We start from the raw sequence: 15191 nt of genomic DNA on the forward strand, positions 1-15191 counted from the left end.
GAGAAAGTGCTTTCAATAGCATGATGGAGACGGTCAGTCAGCCACCAAAATTCAGAAACACTCAGCATTCATCAGGAAGGATGTTTCACTTCCTTCTTGCTTTTTCATTCATGGGAAAAAAGTTGAAACAGCCTAAGATGTTAAACGTGCATAAAAGCTTTTAAAGATGGAAATGGTAGGTGGGTGTAAGTTTGAGAGTTTTAAAAATGTGACAGCCAAGGTTTGAAAGAGTTTTGAGGATTATACAGATTAACAAGGATTTCAAGTTCCTTTTTGAAAGAAAACAAAACGAACTCAACTTTTTACCTCACCATGAAGATTTGGTCTCCAAAGTACATATTGGAGTAACAAAACCTGTTAAACCATCTTGCGTAATTTATTTAACAAAAAAATTTTTTTAATGTTTATTCATTTTTGAAAGAGAGAGACAGAGCACAAGCAGGGATGGGGCAGAGAGAGAGGGGGGACACAAAATCCAAAGCAGGCTGCAGGCTCTGAGCTGTCAGCACAGAGGCCGACGCGGGGCTCGAACCCACGAACCGCGAGATCATGACCTGAGCCGAAGTCGGACGCTCAATGGACTGAGCCACCCAGGCGCCCCCATCTTGCATAATTTCTACAAATGAAATTCAAATTGTTTTTATCCCATTAGACATTATATGGCCCGACAAATCCGATCAGTAATCAAGGCTACCATGCATGACCATGCACTTGTATGTATGCTGTTCAAAACCAGGGGGTTCTACTGATACCAGAGTCCATAAAATGTGAACGCCTTCTGCCTTCCGTGGCACCTCACAAAAGCCTAACTCCCCTTCTGTGTTTTAGGATCAAGCTTCCAGGTCAAAGTTCTTCCTTTAGGAAGAGTTCTTGCTCTTTCCTTTGAGGAGATGAAGCGTGTGTGTGTGTGTGTGTGTGTGTGTGTGTGTGTGTGTATGGGGGGGAAGTGGGGTAGCGGGACGCCAGTGGGTATCATTTTTTTTTTTAATTTTTTTTTTTAACGTTTATTTATTTTTAAGACAGAGAGAGACAGAGCATGAACGGGGGAGGGTCAGAGAGAGGGAGACACAGAATCTGAAACAGGCCCCAGGCTCTGAGCTGTCAGCACAGAGCCCGACGCTGGGCTCGAACTCATGGACCCGGAGATCATGACCTGAGCCGAAGTCGGCCGCTTAACCGACTGAGCCACCCAGGCGCCCCCAGTGGGTATCATTTTATTTCACTGACCTGTCTGCCCTCCTACCCTGAAATGTCTCTAGGCTGAAGAATCCTAGCCTTCTTCTTCAGGTATGACTTTTACGGTCTTAGGTTCCTCCCCATCTGTGAGTCAAAGACTTGCAAGTTATTCCACTTTTCCGGTTCCAGTTTCCTCATCTATAAATGTCGGGTCAGACCATTTCTAGCCCTAAATCTTATCGTTTTAGCACTTCCGCTCTCTGAATACCTGGCCAAATTCTTGGCATCACCATAAAGAGTCTGACTTGGTCCTTCCAACCCCTATATAAACAGCCCCAGCCCTCAGGTAATGGACCATTCGCTGTGGAAGCTTGTGCTAAACCCTCAGGTAGACAGAGCTGTGTCCTAAGAGACTGCGGTACTGAGGATGGAGAAGAAAGTCCTTGTCCTGGGACTCTCCACTTGCTGGAGAGAAATGGACTCAGAGAAACCCAAACGCTCTGCACAATAGTAAGTAGCCTGAAGGTCCTGGAGTAAGCTCTAGAAATGCTCCATCTAATGGAGGCCCAGAGGGGAGACGAGAAGCTGGATTGTTGGGTTTGATTTTAAAGGCAATGAATTGGAAGCAGCTGTCACTACCAGAAATAAGAGATTAAAATGCTGCTTGGGGAAAACAATTCTTCCTCTATAATATGTTTTGAAGAGGGGGGGGGGGGGAAATGGGGAAGTAAACAAAGCCTTCAAAGAAAACTTACCTATGGAAATTTGATTAGGAACCTGGGCAAGCGGCCTGACCTTGAAATCAGGCTGGGAAGTTTGGGAGTGATATTTATTTATTTATAAACAATTTTTTTACAACATTTATTCACTTTTGAGAGACAGGGAGAGACACAGTGCAAGCGGGAGAGGGGCAGAGAGAGAAGGAGACACAGAATCCGAAGCAGGCTCCAGGCTCCGAGCTGTCAGCACAGAGCCCGATGTGGGGCTGGAACTCACGAACCGTGAGATCATGACCTGACCCGAAGTTGGATGCTCAATGGTCTGAGCCACCCAGGCGCCCCTGGGAATATTTATTTATTGATAAAAAATACACCTACAAGCTGATTGCGGTAAGGGACTGGGTACATGACCAGCTGGTCCAACTTCTGGAACACTTCACTTTCAATCTCCTTGACCTTGTCTTTCCCCCCTCTGTTCGTCTGAGCTATCCGAGGTCCCCGTCTCAGAGCTGACTGTGTTGTTACTGTCTTTTTCCTTAAACGGTGAATGCCTGAGGGCAGGCGTATTGTCTTATTTGTGTTGAAATACCAGGATCTAGCCTGGCATACAGCAGGCTCGCTTGTTAAGTGAACTTTTCAGGCAGGCTCAAATACCAGTCACTACGGGTAAATCATTCTCTCAGGAGAAAAGCTTCCCTTATTCCTAATCGCCCTCCATTTCCTTTCTCAAACAGATCTCCACCCCCTCTTCAAGTGACGTTCAGCTGGTGGGCTCACCCAGGAGATTCTGAGGGGACTGTCTCATCTGATCCTCGTATTCTTCTAGATGGCCCTTCCTTCATCGCTGACCCTTCCTTCCCACACACCTGCCATTGGTAGATCCAGCCTTTAAGGCCGAGAGGAGGAGAAAGGACCGAGCTACAGAAACCTTTCAACGTGGGTGTTGACTTACTGACTCCTGTTCTTTTCATACTGGGGTTAAAAGCTGAAGGGTAACCTTGATTGAGCAGAGGCCCAGGGAGGCCTCCTCGTGCGGTCCAGGGGGAAAAGCACAGGGTTCACGTTTGAATCCTCGCTCTGTAGCCCTTGTGCTTTACCTTGATTAAATCACTTCCCTCTCAGATCCTATTCCCCGCCCTCCGCCCCCCTCCCCCGCAATTCAGACTAAAATCAGTGGTTGCCAAATGCTGTTCTCAGACTGGCTACCACCTCATAATTACTAGAAGCTTAATATACAACATAGACTCTCCAGTTAATGATCAACTATGGCTGTTAGTGTCACATAAAAAAAAAAAGATAAGAACACGTTATGTGCCTCCAGATGAGAGAATATCCCACCTAGAAAAATATCAAGTATTCCTGCCACCCAAACAAACAAAATCTGAATCTCATCAAACCTCTAAATCTATTCATTTATGGAAAATACAAGAGACAGAGGATCATGTTAAACAGTACCATGGGGATTCAGTCAGCCTGCAGGAAACTTCAGGAAAACAACCCGGGGTCAGCAAGTAAACCGCAAAAAGGGAGGGATTAGAAACCTGCAGATGAAGAGATTTAACTTTAAGGGACTTAAACATGTCCACAAGTTGCTGATTTAAACAAATCAGGGGAGGGGCGCCTGGGTGGCTCGGTCGGTTAAGCGGCCGACTTCGGCTGAGGGCCTGATCTCGTGGTCCGTGAGTTCGAGCCCCGCATCAGGCTCTGTGCTGACTGCTCAGAGCCTGGAGCCTGTTTCAGATTCTGTGTCTCCCTCTCTCTCTGCCCCTCCCCTGTTCATGCTCTCTCTCTGTCTCAAAAATAAATAAACGTTAAAAAAAATTTTAAACAAATCAGGGGATTAAAAAAATAGGGGAGTGAACATTGGACATTTTGAATTATGAAATTATTGCTGTTTGTTTTTTAAAGGTATCACTTAATCTTATGTTTTAGTGGGGTGATTAACTTGAAATATCTGAAAAGATATTTGTATTACATTGTTAACTGAAAAGGGCAAGTTATGAAACCATTACAAACAGAATAATCTCACTAATGTGAACCTTATATTTATTTATTCTGGATTTACTTGGCTACCATACACATACATAGCACAGTGACCGTAAAGATATGAAACAACAGTGGTTGTAGCATGGGAGGGTGCAAAATCATGATTTTTTAATTCATGTTTTTCTTGTCCTTTCTGGTTTGTTGTAATGAGTAAACATCTTATAGAAAAATATTTTTAGGCGTGATAATGGCTTTGTGGTTATATTTTAAAAGAGTCCTTATCTTGGGGCACCTCAGTGGCTTAGTCAGTTAAGCCTCTGACTCTTGATTTCAACTTAGATCATGATCTCACTGTTCGTGGGTTTGAGCCCCATGTCGGGCTCTGTGTTAGCAGCATGGAGGCTGCTTGGGATTCTCTGTCTCCTTCTCTCTCCGCCCCTCCCCAGCTCTCTCTCTTTCTAAATAAGTAAATAAACTTAAAAAAAAATTAAAAAAACTGGGGTGCCTGGGTGGTTCAGTTGGCTAAGCATCCAACTCTTGGTTTCGGCTCAGGTCATGATCTCACAGTTTTGTGAGATTGAGCCCCACATCAGGCTCTGCACTGACAGTGAGGAGCTTGCTTGGGATTCTCTCTCTCTCCCTCCCTCTGCCCCTGCCCCTCCCCCTCCCCCACTCACGCTGTCTCTCTCAAAAAAATAAATGAACTTAAAAAAAATTAAATTAAAATAAAAAAATAAAGAGTCCTTATCTTTAGAGATTAATAATGAAATATTTATGGATAAAATGATATGATATGCAGACTGCCCTTCATAGTAATCAAGGATGGGGGAAAGTGGGTGGAGACATAAGTGAGTTGACTAATTATTAAAGCTGGGTGATGGGTACATGTGGATTAATCATACAGGTTTTCCTATCTTTGTGTATATTTGAAATCATCCATTAAAACAAGTTTACTAACTACGGAATCCCAAGCCCTATTACAGGTGACCTTGCATTTAAAAATATTTCCCAAATGATCCTGATATACCATTAACTGCTGAATTAGATTATAGCTAGGGGCACCCGAGTGGCTCAGTTGGTTAAGTGTCTAACTTCGGTTCAGGTCATGATCTCATGGTTCATGAGTTTGAGCCCCCCATCAGGCTCTCAGCCGTTGGGGCAGAGCCCGCTGCAGATCCTCTGTCCCCTTCTCTCTCTGCCTCTACCCCGCTCATGCTCTCTCTCTCAAAAATGAACATAAGACAAAAAATTTCTATAGGATATAGCTAGTGTCCCTTTAATAGCATCATAAAGAATTACTTTCCATATAATTCGATGCACTGATATTGTGCAAGAATGAATTTGGCTGGTCTTTGTCCCAGTCCTGGGAAGTTAACTTCTAAATCCTTGGGAATTCCTGAGTGATGGGAGTGTGTTCATTTTTCATGGTGGGCCTCTTCAATCACGTGTGAGTTTATAATAAACAAATGGCTCAGGATGGTGGCTGGTCAGGCTGGAAAGATGAACCATGTGATTAGAGGGCTGGGGCTTTGAGACAGGTGATATCAGCCTGACCTCCAGCAGAAGGGAGGGAAAAGGGAGCTACGGATTAAATTCAATCATGTGGCCCATGATTCACCATGTAACGAAATCACAACAAAAAACTCTAGACACCTGATGCTTGGGTGAGCCTCCCTACTGGGTAATCCTATATCAACGTGCTGGGAAGGTGACACATCTTGAGAACACAGAAGCTTCTCGTTTGGAATTCTCCTGGACCTCACCTCATGTCCCTCTTCACTTGCCTGGTCCTGATGGGTGTCATTTATAATAAAAGTGTAATTGTAAATAGAGCACTGTCCTGAGTTCTGTGGGTTGTTCTTGTGGATTACAGGAACTGAGTGGCTAGTAGGACCCCCCCAAAATTTGTAGCATTGGTCAGCAGTGTGGGTGTCCTGGGAGCTCTGGAGCCTGCAGCTGGTGTCCGAAGTGAAGCAGTCTTGTTGGGGACAGTGCCCTTAACCTGTGAAATGTGGCCGAACTCTGAGCAGTTAAGTGTTAGGACCACATTACAACTGGGTATTCACGTGAGTCAATAACCCCCTTCTATTACAAAGAGGGGACTGCGATCTCCAGGGCTCATGTAAGAATTAAGTGAGATCACGTGTGTAAAGCACCATGCACAATGCCTGGCACGTGGAGATGGAAAGTGAAATATCTTGAGGCACCTGGGTGGCGGTGGGGGGGTGGTGCTCAGTCGGTTGAGTGTCTGACTTTGGATCACCTCACGATCTCATGATTGGTGAGTTTGAGCCCTGCATCAGGCTCTGCACAGACAGGGCGGAGCCTGCTTGAGATTCCCCTCTCTCTCTCCCTCTCTTCTGCCCCCACCCCATTCGTGCTTACTTTCTCTCAAAATAAATAAATAAACTTAAAAAAAAAAAAAAGTGAAATATCCCATGGAAGCCTACACCTATTGCCCACTTCTCAATGTAAATTTTCTGTAAGAGAATTACCCATAGCAGCCAGTGAAGGTAGAAGGAACTGAGACAATAGGAGGTTTGCTGGTGAGAATGACAGGTGAAAAGATGGACGGATCATTTAGAATTCTGGGCTTCGGCGAGGTAGATGTAGTGGCCAAAGAGGCAACAAGGAAAATCGGGGGCTACTACGATGGGAGAGCCTAGGGTGGGAGAGAGGCACCCTGAGGAAGTGATCAGCCAAAGACTAAAGTGGCAGGGGCTCGTTCCAACTTTGTCCAAGGACCTAGGGATGCCCCTGTACCCCGGGGGAACCACTCAGAGGAAGGAACACTTGTCTGTCTCCCAAAACCCAGGGTCGGTGGGAACAAGAAAGGGAAGCGTCTCTGGTTCCCAGAGAAACAAGAAGCAGCAGGTTACTCTGTGGCCCTTGCCCCCCAACCCCGGGGGGAGGGTGGGGTAGGAGGGATGCCTGTTGGCTTGCCCAAATCTCCTGTTCTTCTGCTACCCGGCCCTCAGGTCTCCCTTCTTCCTCCAAGCTCCCCCTCCCCACCCTCCAGATTACCTGTTGCTGGTGGAAGTTGTTGGCACTTTGTTCAAACCGTTCATCTTTGGTTTCCACAGTCTTCCCCAACTTCTGCAGAACCTGGGAATATAAGTTGGAAAGGTCAGTGAGGTGGAGTCAAGTCCCTCTCATCTGTTGGCCTCCTATGACCCTAGCTTCTCAGAGTCTCAGATGCAATTAAAGGGCTGTACTCGTATCAGCCCAATGGAATTTAAAAAATATAGGGTGCACTGTTGGAAAAAAAATCGTATTTGGTGGTTCTTCTCAAATTGGGGTATGCCTGAGGGTATCTGGCAGTGTGCGAGAGTGTATATACAAAGCCCAGAATAAATATGGCATACATGCCTGGAATGACATTATTATTTACAGTGGGGTTCCGGGGGTGGGCTGGGGTAAAGTATTATATTAAAACAAGGATTAATAAGAATGTAAAATATGCAGCCCTAACGATAAAATATGAGCCTTGAAGGTACTTTTCACTTGAGAGATGGTCTTCCAGCCACAGCCCCAGATTCCTCTAGATAGATGAGGTTAGAGGCAGGCAGGAGACTGTTCTCTTAGGAGAGCCCTTGTGGAAAACGCTGAAGAAGACCGACACAATGCATTTAGAACCCAGCTCGAAATGAATGCTATCTCCTCTCTCCTGGGAGCCAACCACCATATTGGTCTCAGCACTAATATAAAGGACAGGAAAATGAAAAAGATACGGTGCCTCTTCTCACAGGGGACACTCACCTGTACACAAGCAAGAAAGCCCTGCATCTTCCACCTGTAGCCCTCATGTTGGGAGGAGGCACGCTGCCCCCGGGCCGAAGTTAGAATCTCAGAAGTTGCCCTCAACTACTTCTCCCTCACCTCCTTCATCAAATCCCTCAATATGTCCATCTCTGGAAACCGTCCCATGCTTTCTAGTCTCGCGGTCATAACTGTGTTCCGGGCCCTTGCTGTTGCTCTCCTGCATCTGCTTAAAACCTAATGATTCTCCACTTGCCTGCTCAACAAATTTGCATGAAGTGCCCATACGTGTCTCAGTTACTCTTGATCTTGGGGTTGTGAGTCTGTGCCCCACGTTGGCTATAAAAATTATTAAAAAAATTTTTTTTGAACATTTATTTATTTTGGGGAGACAGAGACAGAGCATGAGTGGGGGAGAGGTAGAAAGAGAGAGGGAGACACAGCATTGGAAGCAGGCTTCAGGCTCTGAGCTGTCAGCATGGAGCCCAATGAGGGGCTCAAACCCACGAACTGCGAGATCATGACCTGAGCTGAAGTCAGATGCTTAACTGACTGAGCTACCCAGGCGCCCCTAGAAATTATTTACATACATACATACATACACTTTAAAAAAATTAAAAAAAAAACAATTCATACTCTATATCCTTTATGACACTTAACCGCTTTATCCCATTAATCAAGTTAATCACTCCCTTCTAAGTGTTCGCAACTTCTACACCTTGTATACATTTCTATTACCGTTTTTTAAAAATTTTTTAAACGTTTTTATTTATTTTTGAGGCAGAGAGAGACAGAGCATGAGCAGGGGAGGGGCAGAGAGAGAGGGAGACACAAAATCCAAAGCAGGCTCCAGGCTCTGAGCTGTCAGCACAGAGCCTGACGTGGGGCTTGAACTCATAGTCTGTGAGATCATGACCTGAGCCGAAGTCGGACACTTAACCGACTGAGCCACCCAGGCGCCCCTCTCTTACCATTTTATGATTTAGGTTTATCTAGCTATGTCTCCTTCTAAACTGTAGGCTCCTTGAGAACTGGGTACTTGCCTTACTCATCTAGATTTCTCAGTACCCAGCAAAGAGATACTTAATACTTCTAACAGGAGGGAGAGTGGGACTGACAACGGGAGGGGACCGACCAATGGGCTGGGACTTGAATTAAGATTTTGCTAGACTGGAATAGAGTATAAGGGGGGAGGGTGGAAAGAGGACAAAGTCACAGAAATACCCACCCACATTCACACCGCTTTGTGAGGTGACTCAGCATGGCTGGTTTAGGGTGTGTTATGGGGAGTAGCGGGTAAGGGAGCCAGAAAGGGAAACTGGAGTCTCATCGTGAAGGGCTTTGAATCACGTGCAAGAGTGCCCGGGTCTTGGGGAGTGAGGAAGGCTCTACATAGAGACTTGGGCCCACGTGTCCCCATTCTTTCATTTTTTTTTAGAGTGAGAGAGCACACGCAAGCTGGGGAGAGGGGCAGAGGGCGACAGAGAGAGAATCTTAAAAAGGCTCTGCACTGAGTGCGGCTCCATCCCACCACCCTGGGATCATGACCTGAGCCAAAATCAAAAGTTGGAGGCTCAACTGACTGAGCCACCCAGGTGCCCTGACCTTATGTCCCCATTCTTTTATTTTTTTTTTTTTTAATGTTTATTTATTTTTGTGAGAGCGAGACAGACAGAGCATGAACAGGGGAGGGGCAGAGAGAGAAGGAAACACAGAATTGGAAGCAGGCTCCAGGCTCTGGGCTGTCAGCACAGAGCCCGACGCGGGGCTTGAACTCATGAGCCTTTGAGCCGTGAGATCATGAACTGAGCAGAAGTTGGCCGCTTAACCGACTGAGCCACCCAGGTGCCCCCACCCCGCCATGTGTCCCCATTCTTTTTTTACAATTTTTTATTTTTAAAAATTTACATCCAAATTAGTTAGCATACAGTGCAACAATGATTTCAGGAGTAGATTCCTTAGTGCCCCTTACCCGTTTAGCCCATCCCCCCGCCCACAACCCCTCCAGTAACCCTCAGTTTGTTCTCCATATTTATGAGTCTCTTCTGTTTTGTCCCCCTCCCTGTTTTTATATTATTTTTGTTTCCCTTCCCTTATGTTCATCTGTTTTGTCTCTTGAATTCCTCATATGAGTGAAGTCATATGATTTTTGTCTTTCTCTGACTAATTTCACTTAGCAGAATACCCTCCAGTTCCATCCACATTGTTGCAAATGGCCAGATTTCATTCTTTTTGATTGCCGAGTAATACTCCATTGTATATATATACCACATCTTTATCCATTCATCCATCGATGGGCATTTGGGCTCTTTCCTTCCATACTTTGGCTATTGTCGATAGTGCTGCTATAAACATTGGGGTGCACGTGCACCTTCGAAAGAGCACACCTGTATCCCTTGGATAAATGCCTAGTGGTGCAATTGCTGGGTCGTAGGGTAGTTCTGTTTTTAGTTTTTTGAGGAACCTCCATACTGTTTTCCAGAGTGGCTGCACCAGCTTGCATTCCCACATGTGTCCCCATTCTTAACCCAGTGGTTAGCATCTCTAACTTCTGGAGCTCTCTCTGTAGTGGTTACGATCAAGGGCTCTGGAGTCTGACAGATATACGCCCCATCTTGGCCTTTCGATTTATGGCTCTAAGCCTTTAGGCAAATAAGCCTATCTGTCTCTTGAGCCTCTGTTTACACAACAGCATCTCCTGGAGTTGTCCGGAGAATTAAATGACATACGTTCTCAGTGCTGCCCTTTGGTGAGTGCTCAATACAAATCCATTAGCATTATGTCCAATTGCACTCCCTTCCCTATGAGTGCCTATTTCCTTCTCAGTTCAGCCATATGTTTGTCTGTGTCTCTGACTCCAGCTCATTGAACACCTGACCCTGGGTACACCCGGTCTGCCATTTTCCCTGCACCGCCCCCCCCCCCCCCACCCCAGACAACAGAAAGTTGCAAAACCACCTTGTCTAAGTGGTAATTGCAGCTCTCACTTCCTTCCTGCTACTCCTCCCTTCCTTTGCCTGGAGGGGCTGGGGGGTGTTCTTAGGTGGAAGGGGCCGAAAGGGTAGTCAACCCCCGGCTAGCGTAAATGTGGCATGCCCAATATCCCCAACCCCCAAAAGGCTCAAGGCAAAAAGGCTTAGAAGGGGTGTGAGTATGTGAACTGAACACTCCCACCTTCAACTGTGAAACTGAAAGATGAGTGTGATCGCCCTGAGAGCATAACCAGTGCCCTGGGCCCAAAGTCCTTTGTTGCCATAAGCAACAGGGCTGCGTATCCAGGCACTTACGCCGTGTTGTAGATGTTCTCCCGCAACGAAAGTTCTCTGACGGCAGAGAATGTAGAGTGCTGAACAAACATCTGAAAGAATTAATACATTCTACCTTTGGTTCACTTCCTAATGACAGTGCACCCAATGCCAGTTCTCTAAAGTTCTACACTAAGAATTCTGCGTTTAGAGAGAAAGAAGAGGAACAAGAGAAAAAGCGATTACAAAAAAATTCACTGCAGATGTTTGGTGGCTATAGGTCCCTACTAGGACCCTTCCCCCTAATTATTTATGATATTTTAGTTAACCCTCTCAATTGGGGTCATTTGAATAGGGCCTGGCTATTAGAGATGACATATTTTTGTTAAAATTTTTTTTCTTAGGTGTGATAACAATATTGCAGTTTCTGTGAGAAATCCTCATTTTCGGGACATACGTTAAAGTAGGCTTTTCCTTAGCGTGGTCCTAAATTTACTCTCCCGTCTTTTCTGCCACCGATCCCTGTACTCCAGCTCACCTGCATTTCTCACTATTCTGCCTCAATGGTTTTCCACACTCCCTGCCTGGCTCATGCTGGCATTTCCTCAGCTAGAATGTTCCATTCCCCCCACTTGCCTGAGGAACTACTAATCGGCCATCATTCCTACCTCAAATTCCGCCTCTGCTATAAAACCTCGCTCAATTCTCCTCAGTCTTTCTCTCCTCTGAATTCCCACAGACTGCAGACCTCTCAGGTGACTCATTTCACCAATTTTTTTTTCTTTTTTTAACTACACTGTAAGCTTCTGGCAGGCGAGAGTGCCTCTTATTCATCTCTAAATTCCTTCCTGGGTCCAGCCCAGTATCCCGGGCAAAGGAATTTCTCGGTTAAGTATTGTTGACAGAACCCTCTGGGAGACCGGTTGAGTAAAAGTCAGTAGAGGAAAAGACCAGCAAAGGAGGGGTAACACAATGCCCCTTCCGAGCCATTTGCCACAGAGCAATCGTGGATGGTGAAAGCACTCATCTGAACTGTGAAGACGCATCTTCCTGTAAAGACACAACTCAGTCTCATGTTGCGTCTGGGTGGAGACTGGAAAATAAAACAAGAAGAACGCTTCATCTCCCTCGTGTGTGTCGGTCACTGGACCTTCACGCCTAGATTTTCAGAGGAGGGGGACTGAGCAAAAGGTGTCTCTACTCCCAGCTTTGCTCCTGAGAGAGAGGGTCAGCAGGAAGTGGGCAGGCACAGATGTCACAGTGGTTTATCAGGAGGCTTGTAGAGAGAGCGGGCCTGAGGTTGGGATCCAAAGGCGGGACACCTGGGTTTCAGTGACAGTTCTGCCATTTGCCGATCTCTTTTGAGCCTCGCTTCTTCATTTCTAAAATTGGGATATTAATAACATGCACAAAGGGCGGCAAAGGTGAAATGAGATCCTATCACAAGAGCGTTGGCTCCATAAAGAGAGAGAGATTGTGTCTTTCCTGAAGTCCTCTGCCTCGACCATAATCAGCACTCGATACCTGACACATCTATTTGACACGGTGGTTACTACGTATTACTTAGAAGATTACAGCCAACTGCTTATACAAAAACTACAAATTGTTCCAGGGAGTCCTTTCTTTTGACTGTAACTTTCTCCCTCTCTCTCTTTTTTTTTAAAAAAAAAATTTTTTTTTTAACGTTTATTTATTTTTGAAACAGAGGGAGACAGAGCATGAATGGGGGAAGGTCAGAGAGAGGGAGACACAGAATCTGAAACAGGCTCCAGGCTCTGAGCTGTCAGCACAGAGCCCGACGCGGGGCTTGAACTCACGGACCGTAAGATCATGACCTGAGCCGAAGTCGGCCGCTTAACCGACTGAGCCACCCAGGTGCCCCTCTCTCTCTCTCTCTTGCCTTCAATAACGTGTCAAGACTCAAGGACTCTGGCAGGCTGGGCTGAGCTCCTCCTCACATTCCAGGCCATTCCCAGTCTATCCAGGCAGCAGCCGCTGCCTCTACGGTGCCAACTGTACTGCTCCAAGTTCAATGTCTGCCCGCCCTTGTGTTTATGTCTAGGTTCAGAGCATCCTCCCGTTTTCTGCCTTAACCTGGAAAGGTCCCCAAGGCAGAGGTGAGGTAGCTCCTCTCTCTGCATTCTCAGGGTTCAGACCAGGAAGAACAGGTTACCTGGGTGGCTGGTTCTCCCTTTGGGGAATATTTGCTTCTGAGGTTCAAGGAACCCTCTCCTGTTCTCACTTTGGCATCCCTACCACGTTGAATTTCCAAGTCACTAAGCATCACCACTCTCATTTTTACACGTGCAGAATCTGAAGCCCAGAGCAGGGACGTTACTTATCTAAAGCTCTGGAGTCCATGCTTAGAAAAGGAGAGAAATCCCCAAGGGCATAGTGTTGATGATAGGCTGGATGAGGACAGAAGGTGAAACAGTGAGGTAAAGTCAACTGCTGTGTCTTTTAAAAATAACTATTATCGGGGCGCCTGGGTGGCTCGGTCGGTTGGGCGTCCGGCTTCGGCTCAGGTCATGATCTCACGGTCTGTGGGTTCGAGCCCCACATCGGGCTCTGTGCTGACAGCTCAGAGCCTGGAGCCTGCTTCAGATTCTGTGTCTCCCTCTCTCTCTGCCCCTCCCCCACTTGTGTTCTGTCTTTCTCTCTCTCTCTCAAAAATAAATAAACATTAAAAAAAAATTAAAAAAAAACAACCAAACTATTATCCATGAATTTTTTTGTCTCCTGGATTTTCTTGTTTTTTCCAACCCGTCACGTAGCTGGTAGCTCCTTCTCTTCCACACCACTTCTAACCAGACCTTCCCACAGGCTCTGATCTCTATCAGATTTGTAATGAGACAGCCTTCGAAGAGGCTAAAATCGTGATCAAGGTGAAATCAGAGCAAGGTGAAGTAATGAAGTCGAGCCACACAAAATCTTGCCTTTTCCTCCACTCTTTCATATGACCCCGGCTTCCTCAAAGGCAGAAAAAGGAGATCCATCTATCAGAGTGTTGCTACGTGGAGAGCAGAGGTTCAGGTTAAAAGGGAAGGACATACCCTGGACAGGTGGAAACAAGAATGTCATGGGGCGCCTGGGTGGCTCAGTCAGTTAAGCGTCCAACTTGGGCTCAGGTCATGATCTCGCAGTTTGTGGGTTCAAATCCCCACCTCGGGCTCTGCGTTGTCAGTGCGGAGCCTGCTTTGGATTCTCTGTTTCCTATCTCTGTCCCTTCCCCACTTGCACTCTCTCTCTCAAAAATAAATAAACATTAAAAAAAAAAAAAAAAGGAAGAAACAAGAATGTCACTAAAATGTGTCGAGGAGCGCCTTGGTGGCTGAGTCAGTTCTGCCTCAACTCTTGATTTCAGTTCGGGTCATGATCCCAGAGTCTGGGATGGAGCCCTGCCTCAGGCTCCAGGCTCTGGGCTGGGTGTGGACACCGCTTCAGATTCTCTCTTCTTCCCCCTCTGCCCCTCCCCAGCTCATCTTTTCTCTCTCTCTCAAAATAAATAAATAAATAAAAATAATAATGTGTAGAGAAGTGTTACAGGTGGACAGCCTACCTCAATGTTGACGCTGGAGTAAGGCCACCCAGAGCCAACCAAGGACCCAATCTAAAAAGAGATGCTCCTTCATCATCCTGGACCGTGTACTTTTCAACGCACAGAAAGCAGATACGGGCTACTGCTCACATCAGCTTAAACACTGCCCAGAGGCCAGGCAGGGTTAGGTTACGGTCCCCGCTGGCAGCACAGCTGGTCATTGCTGTCCTCACTTTGGGGAGAATGCCCTCTTGCAACCTTCAATTTCATCGTCTGTGAAAGAGCACCCTGGCTGGATTGCTAGGACAAATCTGCCAACGTTGGTTCCTTTCTCCCACCTTTCCTGGGTCGCCTGAGCGTTACTTAGGGTTCCCGAGGGAGACTGTGGTCTCCTTTGCTTCCCTACCCTTGCCCAAGAACGGGTAGTTTTTTTCTGTTCTCTATCAACTCTTTGTAGTTTAAGGAAAATCCACTCCCATTCCCGTCTGCCTGGGACCTTCTGTTCAGCCCAGGCCCCCCCGGACACCCCCACCACCCCCCACCCCTACCGCACACCGCTCTCTCGCAGAGCCAGGCCGGCCGGAAGGGCAGGTGGTGCGACCCGGCCACATACCTTCTCCTGGGCCCTGCTGAATTTCTTCTGCACCTGCTTGGCGAAGAGGCCGGCGGCGCCACCCGCCTTGCCCTCCGCCATCCTGCCGGCTCCGGGTAGACTGGGCCCAGCGACCTGTGGTTTTCTGGAGGCCCCCAAGGAGGAAGTGCGGTTCC

General features: G+C 46.8%; 1 protein-coding gene across 3 annotated transcripts in view; it reads right to left on the reverse strand.

Annotated features, from left to right (window-relative positions):
• BIN2 (bridging integrator 2) overlaps positions 1-15187 on the reverse strand; it is a 34087-nt gene extending 18900 nt beyond the window's left edge. For all 3 annotated transcript variants that reach the window (XR_006204843.1, XM_042946570.1, XM_042946569.1), the window contains exons 1-2: positions 15037-15187; positions 6906-6986 (exon numbers count right to left, since the gene is read on the reverse strand). Coding sequence is in view for 2 of the 3 variants with exons in the window: in XM_042946570.1 (XP_042802504.1) it covers positions 6906-6986; positions 15037-15117 (162 nt within the window). In the remaining variant the exon portion in view is untranslated. The remainder of the gene's footprint in view (positions 1-6905; positions 6987-15036) is intronic.
• Positions 15188-15191: the final 4 nt, after the last annotated feature.

This window comes from Panthera leo, chromosome B4 (genome assembly GCF_018350215.1).
Source record: "Panthera leo isolate Ple1 chromosome B4, P.leo_Ple1_pat1.1, whole genome shotgun sequence".
In the NCBI taxonomy this organism is placed as follows: domain Eukaryota; kingdom Metazoa; phylum Chordata; class Mammalia; order Carnivora; family Felidae; genus Panthera; species Panthera leo.